Source organism: Rattus rattus, chromosome 18 (genome assembly GCF_011064425.1).
Source record: "Rattus rattus isolate New Zealand chromosome 18, Rrattus_CSIRO_v1, whole genome shotgun sequence".
NCBI lineage: Eukaryota > Metazoa > Chordata > Mammalia > Rodentia > Muridae > Rattus > Rattus rattus.
Genome location: NC_046171.1, coordinates 28488000 through 28503267, shown reverse-complemented (window position 1 = coordinate 28503267; position 15268 = coordinate 28488000). Strand labels below are relative to the sequence as shown.

At 47.2% G+C, this 15268-nt stretch overlaps 1 protein-coding gene across 1 annotated transcript in view; it reads left to right on the top strand.

The window, feature by feature from the left end:
• Positions 1-15268, top strand: part of Stox1 (storkhead box 1) — a 61283-nt gene that overhangs the window by 37812 nt on the left and 8203 nt on the right. The window contains 1 exon segment of the mRNA XM_032888830.1: positions 13738-13890. Within this exon segment, the coding sequence (XP_032744721.1) occupies positions 13738-13890 (153 nt within the window).

Below are 15268 nucleotides of genomic sequence, written 5' to 3'. Positions count from 1 at the left end.
CTCCTGTAAGTTTTAAGATAGACTATTCACCAATACTTAACAACTTTCAGTGCGAGTTGAAGGTGTAGCTTTTTCTGCTTCTCTTAACATTTGTAGCTCAACTTGTACATAAATAGCATAGGACCTCTTCTGAAGATGGCCAGCTGTGTGGCATTCTTGTGTGGCAGCAGTGAAGGGGTTAATGGAGTATCTTGTGATGTCAAGCCCAGAGGTTGGAGTCAAGTCCTTGGGACACAGAGCTTACAGCAGAAACCATGAAGAGGCAACTCATGTGGGGAGATTTGGGTTAAAGAAGTGTTGATGGTATTTTAGAAGAGACTTAAAAAAAAAAACCAAAAGACTTGTACAAAGAAAGGATACATTTGCCTCCTGTAACAAGAGGCTTAGAGACGGCTGACCCAGGCATGGCTCAGCATGGCTGGCCCAAACCTGGGTGTTCTCGTCCGCTCTCTCTGCTTTACCTTCTTGAATACCCGGGTGTTGTTCGACCTCCAATTTATTTTCTCCTGGTCATACAATGGCTGCATCTATCTAAGATCCAAGCAGGGAGGTGTGGTAGCACACACCTGTAATCACAGCACTCAGGAGGCAGAGGCAGAAAGATCAGGGGTTCAGACCACCCTAGGCTACAACATGAGACCCTGTCTGAAAACAAAACAAAAATCCAAGCAGGAAGAAAGAAGGATGTAAGTCTTGGTGGAAGTCATGTAGCCCGTCTGCCAGTCTTACGAGAAGCTAAAGAAAGGAGTATCAATGTTTCCTGCCTCCACATAGTAGGGCCACAGTAGGTCTCCAATGGACCAACCGAATAATAGACTGGACTTCAGAAACTTATCTCTCAAAAGAAGAGTTTGCCCAGCCCTGAGGTCAGTCCTTTCAAGTGAGAGGACCACCTGTCAGGATTGGTGTCTAGTCAAAAGGCTATGGGAACCGGGAAAAAGTCAGGACTGATCAAGAAACCTCATTTATGTACCGAAGGAACGTGCTATAGGAAAAAAAAAACTCAAGGTGCTGGTGATGTGGGGAGACCTGGGCTCATCAGGCATGATGGCTTTGGTCTGGGAGGAAAAGATAAAGATTCTAGGAAGTCTTATTCCAAGTGCTGGCCCTGGGGCGTGCCTTCAAGCACACTCTGCCCCTTCTTTGAACAGTTGAGGCAGCCACTAATCACTAGACACCCCATAAATGAAATGAAGGATGTAAGCCCATGGCTGCTCAACCATTCCAGGACTGTGCCTGCTTCCCCATGCTGCCCTTGGGACCCAAGACCCCACAGAGATGCGTCTGGTCCTTTCCTTTTTTTTCCCATTCATGATAGTCCTGCTCGAGCATCTCCAAATGTCCCAAGAAGAGCATTCAGTGGAGTGCTGTAGTCTTCACATTGGGTTAGAATTGCTTCCACCCACTGCTCCTCCCCTCGAGGGCAAGTACTGTGTCCCATTTGCTGTAGTTCCCAGACAACTGGCATATAATAAGAGACTCAATAAATATCTGCTGGGTAAAGAGCGGTCTGGGCGCCCGGGCGTGGCACTGCAGCGGCTCCTCCCTGTATTACAAATATGTACAAGAAGAAAGTGTTCCCAGCTCCTGGTTTCCAGGAGTATTCAAACTAGTGAACAGCATTTAGCTAGACTTAAAGGACAGCGCTCGAAGACTGTCCTTTGTAGGAAAGAATAGAGGAGAAAGGTCCAGGCTTTGGCAGAGGATCATAAACAGAATGCAGTGTAATGGAGGGGCTTGCAGCTGGTCATTTCTTTACAAAAGGAAGGCACATCGAACCCTCCCACTGACACAGTACCACAGCTCCTAATTATGGCTGGGAGCTGTTGTGCTAAAACTATTCTTTACAGATGCCCTTTAACCTTGTCATTGAGACTCCGAGAGAAGCACCTTTTCAGACATTTGGCCATGGGGCACTATTTTCCTTTTCTTAATACTATTGGGAGGGAGGGGTGCGTGCCCTGCTGTATGCGTGGAGGTCAGAGGACAACTCTGTGGAGCCTCTTCTCCGCTTCCAGCTTTATGCAGAACTTCCGGGGCTTGATCTCAACTCATTGGATATATTTGAGCATCAAATGCCTTTATTCAGTGAGCCATCTTTCTGAACCAGAGCCCTTTTTCTTTAAAACCTTTTTTTTTTCTTACTTTTTTGTTTTTGTTTTTGGTGGTTTTCTTTTTTGTTGTTAGTGTTGTTTAGCCTGGTGGGCTTGGTAGTACACACTTTTAATCCCAAAAGGAACTCTGAGCCAGCTTAGTCTACATAGTGAGTTCCAAGACATCCAAGGCTACATAGAGACCTTGTCTCAAAAAAAGAAATTAACCTTTTTAAAATTTGTATTTATTTTATGTGTATTGGTGTAAGGATGTCAGATCCCCTGGAACTGGAGTTACAGTTGTGAGCAGGCATGGAGGTGCTAGGAAGTGAACCCCAGTCCTCTGGACGAGCAGCCAGTGCTCTTAACCACTGAGCCATCTCTCCAGCCCCTTGACCTTCGTGTTTATTTTATGCAGATGGGCCTTTTGCCTGTTGGGTATCTCTGCACCGCATACATGCAGTGCATTCAGTTGCCAGAAGAAGGCAGCAGATCCCTTGAAACTTTAGTTGCAAATGGTTGTGAGCTACCATGTGTATGCTGGGAACCAAACTAGTTCTCTGTACTTCTTTGCCAAGGATCAAAAAAACCCAGGTCTTCCAGGTCTTCTGGGAGAACAACCAAAGCTCTTAACTGTTGCGCTAACTCTCTCCAGCCCCAAGGACCTTTTTCTTACAGTCCTGTAGTGAATGTTCTACAGAGTTTGAAAAGTGCTTATCTATCCAAGCCTCACATACAGACAGGGGAAGGGAACAGACCAGAGAGAAGCTGTGGTGGTGACTTGGGGCCACACAGCAGACCCCCATGAGAACCCTGAGACCCTGGTGGGAATGTGTGACACTCTGTTCGCCAGTGGGGCTCATTTTAGATGTGAGAGCTGGGAAGATAGAAAAAAACAGCATTTAATAAAAAGATATATGGAAATGTCATTATTCAGATACCAATTTGGCACTAGATTGTCTCTCACAGTGATATACAGTGGTAGGTTTTGAGACAGCATTGGGTTTTTAAAGGTGCCTTTACTGCGAGTGTGCATGAGTGTGAATGAGCCACACGTGTGTGAAAGGTCAGACGACAAGTCGGTTCTTTCTACTACGTGGCTCTGAGGGATCAAACTCAGGTTTTCAGGCTTGGTGGCAGGCACCTTTACCTGCTGAGCCATCTTACCAGCCCCAGGAATAGTTTATATTGATTGTTATGACGCATAACAATGAGAGCTGACCCTGTGTGGCCTCCAAGATCTCTTGGGGGGAAAAGTGTCACCTCACATCTGTCCCAGGTTCGCCTAGAAAGCCAAGAAGGTTGCACGCACTTTTGTGCCGGGGTTGGGGATGTGGAGGAAATGTGGGAACCAGGCCAATTTATAATTTAAAGAGCTTTATTCTTGAACTTGTTTTAAAATTGTAGATGTGTATGTATGTTTTGCCTATATGTATGTCTGTGTATCGCTTGCATGCCTGCTGACCCCAGAAGCCAGAAGAGGGCATCAGATCTTCTGGAAGTCGAGTGACAGACAACAATGAGCTGCTGTGGGTGCTGGAAATTGAACCTGGGTCCTCTGGAAGAGCAGCAAACACTGCCGAGCCTTCTCTACAGCCCAAATGCATAGCTTCTCTCTCTCTCCCCTTAGCTATTAGTTGTCTGTACCAGAGGTGCTGGGGAGAGTGACCCACCACACCTACATCCAATAATTCCCTGGAACCTATCAATACCAAACCCTTACATGGCAGAGGACTTTACAAATGCCACGGACCCATGGACTCTCCGCTCGGGAGGGTTCTCTGTGTTGCAGACACAAGCATGGTCTATAAAACTTCTCAGAAACAAGAGAAATGTGTCTGACTATAGTAGCAAAAGCAAACTGAAATCAAATCAGTGAGTAGAAGCTTGAGGAGGATCCACCGTGAGGAAGAGACCTGCAGGGGCCTTTGAACTTGCGGGAACAGCTCAGTTTGGACCCCACTTGGTGATATAAGGGACCTTAGTCATCAGCTTTATAATCCAAGGGAATCTGCCCCAAGCCTAAATGTACCCAGCACCTGTGTAGGTAAGAGACCAGGCTGGGAGCTGTGCATGGCAGCACATACTTAGAATCCTAGGACTTGAGAGATGGAGAGACAGCAAGATCAGAGTTCTAGGCCAGCCTTGGCTATGTAGCAAGTTTGAGGGCAGTACGGCCTATGTAAGACCTTTTCTCAAGTTCAAAACAAGAATCTAGGCTAACCAACCCTTTGAGTATGGCTTTGAGATTCAGAGACTCAGAATTCTCTAGAACGTGTGATGATACGCTCCCGACCCCTGGACAGGGTTCTTCCTCTGTGTTGCTTTGGTTGTCCTGGAACTCACTTGGTAGACCAGGCTGGTCTCGAACTCACAGAGATCCACCTGCTTCTGCTTCCCTAGTGCTGGGATTAAAGGTGTGTGCCTCCACTGCCTGGTGTTAAATTTATTCTTAAAACCCCTATTTGTGGGCTCTCTGGCATGCGCTCAAGGTCTTTGGGATACAACCCAGGGTCTTGTGAATGTTCTGGAAATACTCTGCCTCTAAATTATTGCCTGAACCCTTGAGGGGTTTGTTTTGTTTTGTTTTTAGATACAGGCCTGACTGTGTAATTCAGTCTGACCTTGACCTCTACTTCCTTGGTTGCTTCAGCTCTTATACCAGGCTTGTTAAGGACCAGCTGGCACCAGCCTTGATGGTAAGGCGGTGAGCATGGCTACTTCTGAGAGCCAGCTTGTTTGAGCCACTAGCTCTTTCCCTGCCAGCAGAGACCTCTCTGTGTGTCTGTCGGAAATGAGAATGGCATGGGGAAAGTGGGGAGGAGAGACCTGTGAAAAATAAGAGGGTGGTCACAGGGGATGAAGCTAGGAGCTCAGGAGACAGTCCTGTGTAAGGCTGCCTGGCTTTCCTCTGTATCTACCTCTGTGACAACCAAACTGTGGAGTATCTGTCATTGGCCTAAGGCATCTGCCATCTGTCACTCAACTGGACACTGGTGACCCACGTCCCACACTCTGTTTGGCGCACCCCAGGCTGGTGAGTCCTGCTGTAGCTTATCCCCTAGTCAGCTGCTACACTGGTACATCATGGGGCCAAGGATTGGGCATGGACCCGTGGGCAGCTGCTGCCCAGACTGTATCGACAGTTTTTGATAATTCTGGAATTCTGGTTTCTTTAGAAAACACTGAAAAATTACAAGAGTATGTTTTTATTTTAATCCTGAGTGTTGGGGCTGTGGGGGCAGCGTTGCAGGAGTTGACTATGATTTGCCTCGGGCTTCAGTAGAGAGAGGCATGGGAAATTCTGCCAGCTGCAGATAGTTTCTGTATGTGTGTGATGCTTGGAATTCTGGGAATTTCCCAGAGGGTGTATACATGCTAGGGCTCTGCCAGACGGGTTGTTTTAGGGGTGCTGGTTGCAGTTAGTAGTCACAAGTTCAAGGATCTCTGTCTCTCCCCTCCCTCCCCTCTCTCCTATCTAGGGATAGGGGATGAGACTAGGGGTGGGGAAAAGAACCACCTCAAAGTATCAACGTCTGCCTACAGTCAACCGGTGCAGAAATCCTCCAGCAGCATGAGCAGGACTGCCATGTTGGAGTCACTCTGGTCAAATCTATGCTTAAGGGGAAGCGGATGAGTGAGGCTGAGGATGCTGTTCAGTTGGGAGAACGATTACTTAGCATGTATGTTCATGTATGAACTCTTGGGCGTGGTGGTGCTCACCTGTGATCCTAGCATTTGGGAGACAGAGGCAGAAGGATCAGAAATTCAGGGTCATCCTCGGCCACATATCAAGACTGAAACCAGCCTGGGATGTATGAAACCCCCGTCTGCCCCCTCCCCTCAGGGCTGGCCTCAAACTTCCCAGTACTGGGATTAAAGGCATGCGCCACCACTGCCTGGCTATCCTTTCTTTCGTGGGTACACTACATAAGTGATTTGCCTGCAATTCCAAGGCACCATGTCAGAGCTGGCTATGAAGGAAATCGATCCTGCAGGAGCAGATTTGACTCTTAGTTTGATGGTGAGCCAATTCATACAGGACCATTGACATATTTTACTTTATGAGATGGACTAAGTGTGGGCTAGAAACAGTCAAGGAGGTGTCCACGGCAGGTCCGTCATGGAGCAGATCCGTTGAGCTCAGTCCTCCTGAGTGCTCCCAGATAGAGGTGCTGGTGAAGAAGGCTCAGTGAACTGAACCAGTCGGATTCTGAAAACCGGTTGTTCAAAACAGAAGTTAAATGGATTCTCTAGTCAAACTTGAGCTTCGCAGACAAGCCCTCGTGAATACCAGAAGCTAATTCGCTCTGTGATCTATTGCAGACGATTCAGCCCATACATCTTAAAGTATCTTCTACTGCCACTGGGACATGGGACATGGAAGGTTATAGCAAAAGAACATGGGTGCGTGCTGTCAACTCTGAAGGCTCCAGAAAGGCTGCAGTCACACAGTCACTGCCATGGCTGGAAAGCACCACAAATTCTGTTGTCTGTCATCATGAACTTGACCCTCCCTGATTCAATGCTGACCCACTTTCTTTCCAGTTAGAGCGCTTGCCTAATGGTTCACATTCTGGCCTCAGGTCCTCTCGTTTTGAGACTTGATTTCTTGTATGCCAAGCTTTCCTCGAATTTGCAGTGTAGCAGAGGATGATCTTGAACCCCTGATGCTGACATTATAGATATGGATCATCTTAGCCTGTTCTTGGTAGTGCTGGGACCCCAACTGAGGACTTCCTGCATGCCAGGCAAGGTACACCCCCAACCTCCAGTTGTTCTAAAACCACTAGGGCAGAGCACTGCCATATCCCGTATCTACTGTGCTTAAGAAATTTCTCTTTCGGGGTTGGGGATTTAGCTCAGTGGTAGAGCGCTTGCCTAGCAAGCACAAGGCCCTGGGTTCGGTCCCTAGCTCCGAAAAAAAGAAAAAAAAAAGTAATTTCTCTTTCATGGCAGATGCCCAGCTGCCTTAGATCTGTAGCCAGCTCTGAATCCCGGTGTTATTTGGTCTGTAGATGTAGATGTAAAGTGTGTTCTCTCTCTTCTTTCTCACTCAGCTGAAAGGGAGACAGAGAGGGGACTTGGCTCTGTGGTTCTGAAATATTTCTTGATCAATCCATTCTGATTGATTTCCCCTCCTCCCCCCAACCTATTTGAAGCTGTAACACAGCAGACCTAATCATTTAGAGCCACTGGGCTTTGTGCATAATCCGTTATCTCCGACCAGCGAGGAGCATGTTCTCACAAAAAGGCCGTTTGGCTTTCTTTCCTTTTAAAACCAGGCCAGGATTAATTTTAAGATAAAAAAAAAAAAAAAGTTGGCAGATAAAAGGGCAGCTTGAAATCAGGGGCTCTTCTTGGGTTACTCTGGGCTAGCATCCTCTTTTATTAAAGTCCAAGTGCTTCTGTAGGCTCTTTTGTCTGCACTTGGAAGATGCCTTTCCCACCGTGGGATTCGGTACCAGGCCTCAGAGAGATGGTCTCAGATTTCCTGAATCCCATAATTAGCCAAGGTCCAGTGGCTCCGCTAAAACCACCTGAAGGTCAATAATGCATGGATTCTTGGCGGCTTGCCTGGCACTGTGTCATCCACAAGCACACCTGCGTACGGGTCCAAGCGCTCGTGAGGGAGGCTTGTGTTTTAAAGATTTTTTAGAATTTATTTATATGAGTACACTGTCGCTGTCTTCAGACACACCAGAAGAGGGCATCAGATCTCATTACAGATGGTTGTAAGCCACCATGTGGTTGCTGGGAATTGAACTCAGGACCTCTGGAAGAGCAGTCAGTGCTCTTAACCACTGAGCCATCTCTCCAGCCCCAAGGTTTGCGTTTTAAACATGAAATGTTAGAATTAGTGTTCCATAGAGTTTGATGGCATGACAAGTTCTTACATGTATGACACAGAAAAGTTTGTACGTATGTATGAATGCTCTCAAAATTCTCGAGAACTATTTCTGTTTTGAATTTTTTGCTAACAGTCTCTTGTGAGCCTTAAAAATCAAGTTGAAATGCCCCAGATTAAACCACGACAGGTTGGGCCTTGGTGGTTCATTTGTGTAGTCCCAGCACTCCAGAGGCAAGAAGAGTAGTTTGGGTTTTCTTTTTTTTTTTTTTTTTCTTTTCTTTTTTTCGGAGCTGGGGACTGAACCCAGGGCCTTGTTCTTGCTTGGCAAGCGCTCTACCACTGAGCTAAATCCCCAACTCCATTAGCAGGTTTGTTTTGTTTTGTTTTGTTTTGTTTTTTTGGGGGGGGTTTCTTTTAAGGTCTTTGGTTCATTTTGAGTTAGAGCATTTTTTTTTTCCCTTTTCTTTTTTTCGGAGCTGGGGACTGAACCCAGGGCCTTGTGCTTGCTAGGCAAGCACTCTACCACTAAGCTAAATCCCCAACTCCATTAGCAGGTTTTTTTTTTTGTTTTGTTTTGTTTTTTTTGGGGGGGTGGTTTCTTTTAAGGTCTTTGGTTCATTTTGAGTTAATTAGAGCATTTTTTAAAGGTTTGCTTATTTCATATGTATGAATTTTTGCTTGCTTGCATGTAATGCACACCACATACATGGCAGAAGACTGTCAGAACCTTTGGAGGCTGGAATAACCGGTGCTTGTGAGCCCCACGTGGCTGCTGGGGATTGAACCTGGGTCCTCTGGGGGAGTAGCCAGTGCTCTAAACTGCTAAGCCATCTTTCTAGGCCCTTGAGTTATGTTTTTCAGTTTCAGTTGCGTAGTTGTGTGTTTTGTGTGTGGATTATGTACAGATGTCCAGGCTAAAAGGGGCTGTTGGATGACTTGGAGCTAGAGTTATAGAAAGTTGGGAGCCGCCTCGTGGGTGCTGGGAACTGAACCTGGGTCCTCTGGGAGAGAAGCAAGTATTAACTGAAGACCCAGCTCTTCAGCATGCCAAAGTTCTGTTTAAATTAGCTCCTGTGGGGTTGGGGATTTAGCTCAGTGGTAGAGCGCTAGTAAATTAGCTCATGTATTAGATTTCTTTGTGGAATTTTCAGTTTTGGTTGACATCCCATGTCTCTCCTCATCCCCATCTCTCTCCTCATCCCTACCTACCCTCCTCCCACCTCAAACACCTCCCCCTCCTCCTCCTACCCCCACACTTTTTCTTTCCTATCTACTTTCACCAGGGATGTTTTGTTTTGTTTTTAAGATATAGCACCAAGGGTTGAAGAGATGGCTCAGTGGTTAAGAGCACTGACTGCTCTTCCAGAGGTCCTGAGTTCAATTCCCAGCAACCACATGGTGGCTCACAACCATCTGTAATGGGATCTGATGCCCTCTTCTGGTGTGTCTGAAGACAGCTACAGTGTACTCATAAACAAATCTTTAAAAATGTGTGTGGTGTGTGTGTGTGTGTGTGTGTGTGTGTGTGTGTGTGTGTGTGTGTGTGGTGTGTATGGTACCAAGACTGACGTGGAAGTCATTGTTTTGGGGCCTGGGCTAGACTCAAATTTGTGATCCTCCTGCCTCAGCCTCCCAGGTAGATTACAAGGAGCCCAGGCGTTTCCAAACCTGGTTGCTTGTTGCTTAGGGCCGCTTTGGCTACTTGCCAGTTTCATGCTTTCATATGAATTTGGGATTTTTAATTTTAGTTTTATGTACATGAAGTGTTGTGCCTGCACCTCATACGTGACCCCCTCCCCCTACAAAGGCTAGAAGAGGGAGCCTCCTCCCTGGAGCTGAGCTATACGTTTGCAAGGCTCTCCACAGCTCCGGGAGTCGGGACCTCTCAATGTACATCCAGCCGGTACTCTTGAGCACTGAGTCATCTAATTCTAGGATTTTAACCATTATTTTTGACGAGGACTTCATTGATTCTCCTGTGACGATTTTTCTTGATGGCTTGCCCCGAGGTAGATGGGGGCAGGACTTTACATTCCTCATATAAGAAACCTCAGTTTTTCCTCCATGATGAGTTCTTACCCTGCGTTACATTGTTTTTAGTTTTTGGAGACTTCAAGCGTATGAGTGTTTTGTCTGCATGTATGTGTATGTGCACCACGTGCGTGCCTGGTGCCCATGGAGTCAGAAGGCCTTGGATCCCCTGGAACTGGGGTTGACACAGGTGCTTGTGAGCTGCCATATGATTGCTGGGAACCAAACCTGGTCTTTCACAAGAGTAACACTTGCTGCTACCCCAGCCCCTTGAGTTGGATTGTTAAGCCCTTGTTGCTAACTCCAAGAGCAAGTCACACTTTCTCAGCCTCTGCCCTCGCCCAGTCTGAGGAGGCAAGGACTGATTGCCTTCGTGTAAAGCAGTGATTCTCAACCTTCCTAATGCTGAAACTCTTCAATACAGTGCCTCATGCTGTGGTGACCCCCCCCAACCGTAAAATTATTTCCATTAATAAGTCATAACTGTAATTTTGCTACTGGTATGAATCGTAATGTAAATATCTGATATTCAACCCGTGGAACGGTTGTTCGACACCCTACCACCCCACGCCTGCCGCAAGTGATAAGAGCTAGTCAACATTTTTTGTCGTTTGTTTTTTGAGGCAGGGTTTCTCTGTGTAGCCCTAGCTGTCCTGGAACTCACTCTGTAGACCAGGCTGCCCTTGAACTTTCCTTTGCTTCCTGAGTGCTGGGATTAAGGGCGTGTCCCACCACTGCCTGCTGTCCAGTCAGCATTTGAAGGTTGCCAGCTCCAAGGATCTGCCTTTCTGGATGCTGTCAGCCTTGGCGAGTGAAGAGCGGGCTCCTGCCGCTTGCTGGTTGACATCCATCTATGTACGTGTGGGGTGTGGGGTGTGGGGTACATCTACTTTGCCTACGATGGTCTCTCTTCGTTTCCCCTCAAAACGGACTTTCAAGTTTCTTTTGAAACATGTTCTTTTCTTTTCATTCTGACTTAAAAATCAAAAGAGTAAATAAATCAACCAGTGGTTTGGTAGTGGTGACGTACACCATTAATCCTAGCACTTCAGAGGTGAGGCAGGTGATTCTCTGAAGTCTAGGCCAACCTGGTGCACATAGTGAGTTCCAGGCTAGCCAGTGAAACATAGCTGAGGCCCTGTCTTCTTTTTTTTTTTTTTTTCCCCGGGGCTGGGGACTGAACCCAGGACCTTGCGCTTCCTAGGCAAGCGCTCTACCACTGAGCCAAATCCCCAACCCCTGGCCCTGTCTTTAAAAATCCTTTCTAGTTTGTCTGTCTGTCTATCTCTTGACTGAGTGGTTGTAGAAAATATATCAGACATGGATCCTGCTGTCTATTCTGTTCTATCTTGATGGTTTTTCTTAATCTAACCATTTTTCTTAATCTTTTCCCATTTATTTATTCATTTTAGATCCAGATCGAAGTCCCCCCTCTCATCCCAGTACCCCCTCTTAGGCCACTCCCCCACCCCTTCAGTTCTGAGAAGCAGGAGGTCCCTCCCTAGGAATCACCCTATCCTGGCACCTCACGTCACTCGCTGCAGGACTGGGCACATCCTCTCCCACAGACCAGACAAGGCGGCCCAATTAGGAAACAAGACAGGCAACAGAGTCAGGGACAGCCCCTGCTCCAGTTGTTGGGGGTCCCACATAAAGACCAAGCTGCACATCTGCTACGTGTGTGGGGAGCCCAGGTACAGCCCGTGTACGCTCTGCGGTTGGTAGTTCAGACTCTGGAGCCTGCCAGGGTCCAGGTTAGTTGACTCTGATGGATAGGAGTCCTATCCCTTTTGGTTCCTCAATCCTCCCTTCCCCCCAACTCTTCCACAAGACTTCCGGTCAGCCGCTGAGTGGAGCCTCTCAGAAGACAGTCATGCTAGGCTCCTGCCTGTGAATCCAGGCTGACAGACACAAACATCATAGGCTGAGGCTCCAAGGAAGTTGAAGGAGGAAGGTAGGCCAGCAGTATGTCTGTCCGTACAGATCCGTCTCACACAGGACACCTAGCAGTGACAAGCATGGCTGTCAGCAGTGCCATCACATGTTGTATCATTGTGACAAGGCTTTGACCAACAAAGAGGTATCAAGGTCTCACAGTGTGTCCCTGTGAATCCACTACCTCTTCAGACACTGTTTCCACCATCCACACAAACCTCCTGTGGTTTCTCTTTAACCCAATGCTTTGACAAGGTCTGGGATTAAAAGTGTGGAACAAGCCGGTCCTTAAAGGTACTGTTTACTTCCGGCACAGTAGGAGTTTTTCTGGGATTGTGACATCTGATTGGATCAGCACATGGGACCTTCTACACAGGAAGTTCATTTTATATCCCAGAAGCCAAGAGCACGGCAGGACGGACATAAGCCCTCCCGGCACTCATCACAAAGATCCCAGGGCTAGAGTTCACCTCGCTTTCCTGAACACAAAACTTGATTTATGCACCTGCAGCAACGGCTGTGAGGGAATGTGCTTGGTCCAGTGGGCTGCCAGCAGCCTGGGGCAGAACCCACCCCCACATCATTGGAAACACGACGAGGTTTAGTGAGTGTCATAACTCACTTGTTGGGGGATCCTCAGCATGAGAAACTTGGAGATGACAACTTTGTCTTGTAGTGTCAAAGGGTTAGACACACACAGTGGAAAGGGGCTCCTTAGAGGGAAGTAAAGCAATTCCAAATGTTCTCCGGAGCATCTCTCACGGAAAGCCATGTAAAATCACATATAGATTTTAACGAGGACGTTACTTCTAGTGGTAGATTTCTTTGCTGTTTTCGTTTACTTTAGAAAAGGTTCCTTGATGTAGCCAACACTGGTCTCAAGCTTACTATGTAGCAGAAGATGACCAAGAACTTAGGATCCTTCTGCCTCCGTTCCTGACTTCTGAGATTGTAGGGCAGTAGTAGATTAGTTTATTAGTGTGTGTTCGAGGTACCCTGAGTTGAACCTGAGGCCTCACGCAAGGAGATGAACATGCTAGGCCAGTGCCCTCCCACTGAACTGTATCGTCTACTTCTCAGTTTTGAGACTGAGTCTCAAGTCGCCCTGGCTGGCCTCGGCCTCACTATGTAGTCAAGGGTGACCTTGAACTCCTGATTCTCCACTGTCTGTCTCAAGTGCTAGGATTACAGGTGCGTGCGTGCCACCATGCTCCTTATGCCTTGCTGGGGTCCTGTTGTTGCTAGGCAAGCCCTTTACACACTGAGTTCTGCCCCCACCCAAGTTTTATCATCTATTGGGTCTCTTCGGTGCACTAAACTCCGTATCAATCAATAACTCGTTTCCTGGGGCAAGCCTGGTTGATCTGCACCCGTGCTGCAAATGATGCTGTACTCTGAACCAGGGCTTCCCAGCTGATATGGAAGTCTGCTTTTAAACGCGAACTGCGGGATAACAATGTCTGAGCTCCGACGACACATGAGAAGACTAGGACAGACGTCAACCTTTGTCTTCTGCTAGTTTCTACCTAGCATGCTAGGTTAACAGAGTCTGAGCAGGTCCTGTCAGTCTTTTTTTAGATTTATTATACATATAATGTACACTGTAGCTGTCCTCAGACACACCAGAAGAGGGCATCAGATCCCATTACAGATGGTTGTGAGCCACCATGTGGTAGCTGGGAATTGAACTCAGGAAGAGCAGTCAGCGCTCCTAACCGCTGAGCCATCTCTCCAGCCCTGTCAGTCTTTAAGCTGCTCTCAGTTCACTAATCCTGAATGGTTCCTGCTATAATTTATCGCCTACTCTCCTTTTGACCTCCAATGCAGGTGATGTCTTCCCAGTGCAAATGAGTCTCATAGCCCAGCGTCGGTTTGTGCCCTTGGCTGAAGTTCTCTGCTGTGTTATAGCCGATATGAACGCAGGTCAGGTGGCCGTGACACAGGAGGCTCTCTTGGAGCACTTGATGAAACATTATCCAGGTAACCAGTTTCCACCATTTTTATTTGCGTTCATTCGAATGTGGTCGGTTTCTATGTATAAACAATCTTAAACATATAAAGAGTATGGTGTCCTTTTTTCTCTCTCTGTAGAGTCTTTTGTCATAGTTACCGTGAGTTACCCGGCTCGGTGGCACAGGCTTGCAGTCTTAAGCTACAAGGCCAGCTTTGGCAGCTTGTCCCTGCCTCAAAAAGTAAAAATGGGGTTGGGGACATAGTTGTGACTGAAGGTCTGCCTAGCATGTACAAAACCCTGGCCGTACAGGAAAAAAAAATTAAAAAGCTCGACATCAACACTTTAAAAGCTACATGTGTGTGTGTGTGTGTGTGTGTGTGTGTGTGTGTGTGTGTGTGTGTGTGTGTGTGTGCTGACTCATGTATGCCATGGCAGTGCACCTGTGAGGTCAGAGGACAATTCACTGGAAGAGTCAGGCTCTCTCCGTGTGGATCTTTTGAACTCGGGTCCTCGGGCTCAGCAGGATCTGACCAGTCGTCTCGTCTCCGCAGGCTCAGCACCAACATTTCCTAAAGGTCTTCTGCTTTCCGGATGGCTCTTTTCATATGTAAATCCTATGCTGTAATCAGATTCCAGAGTGAGGGATGATGGAAGAGGGAAGTTTGTCTCCCTCTCCCACCTCCCACTTCTCCGTGATGGTGTCCCAGTAATGGGACCACTGGTGTTTGAAGCTCTTAGTCCTGCTCTCACAAACCTCATCTGTGAGTGGAGTTTACTTCACCCTTTATGACGTAAGGGTTCCTTCCGCGTGTTGTATGACTCTTGTAGGCTTCTATCTCCATGTTTGTTCATCAAGAATGCTTCCTCCATGTGTAGGTTTTTGCTGTTTTTGTTTTGTTTTTTGGTTCCAGTGGTGGAACCCAGGGCTTCACACCTACTGGGCGTCGCTTTCCTGCTGTGTCTTCACTTTTTAAGTTGATTTCTATCCAGTGATAGTCAAGCTCCTGTTTTCTCTGCTTAGCCATTCACCTAGGGTGTGTCTTTATGGGAACCAACTCATACATAGTATTCTGTAGTTTAATTACACATTTCTCCTGGGGTTGTTTGGTTTTGCTTATAGGGTCTCACTGTAGCTCAGGCTGGCCCAATTCTCAAGATTAGTGCAGGGTGGCCTTGAAATTTCAACGATTCTCCTGTGTCCTCCTCCCCAGCACTGGGATTACAGATATGTCACCATACTCAACTCTTTCTAAAAATGTGTGTGTGTGTGTGTGTGTGTGTGTGTGTGTGTGTGTGTGTTCAGGCATGTATGTGTCACAGCTCACATGCAGAGGTCAGAGGACCACTCTTGGGAATCCTGACACTTTGTAAGATTGAGCTTCGGACTCAGGCTGTCAGGCCTGT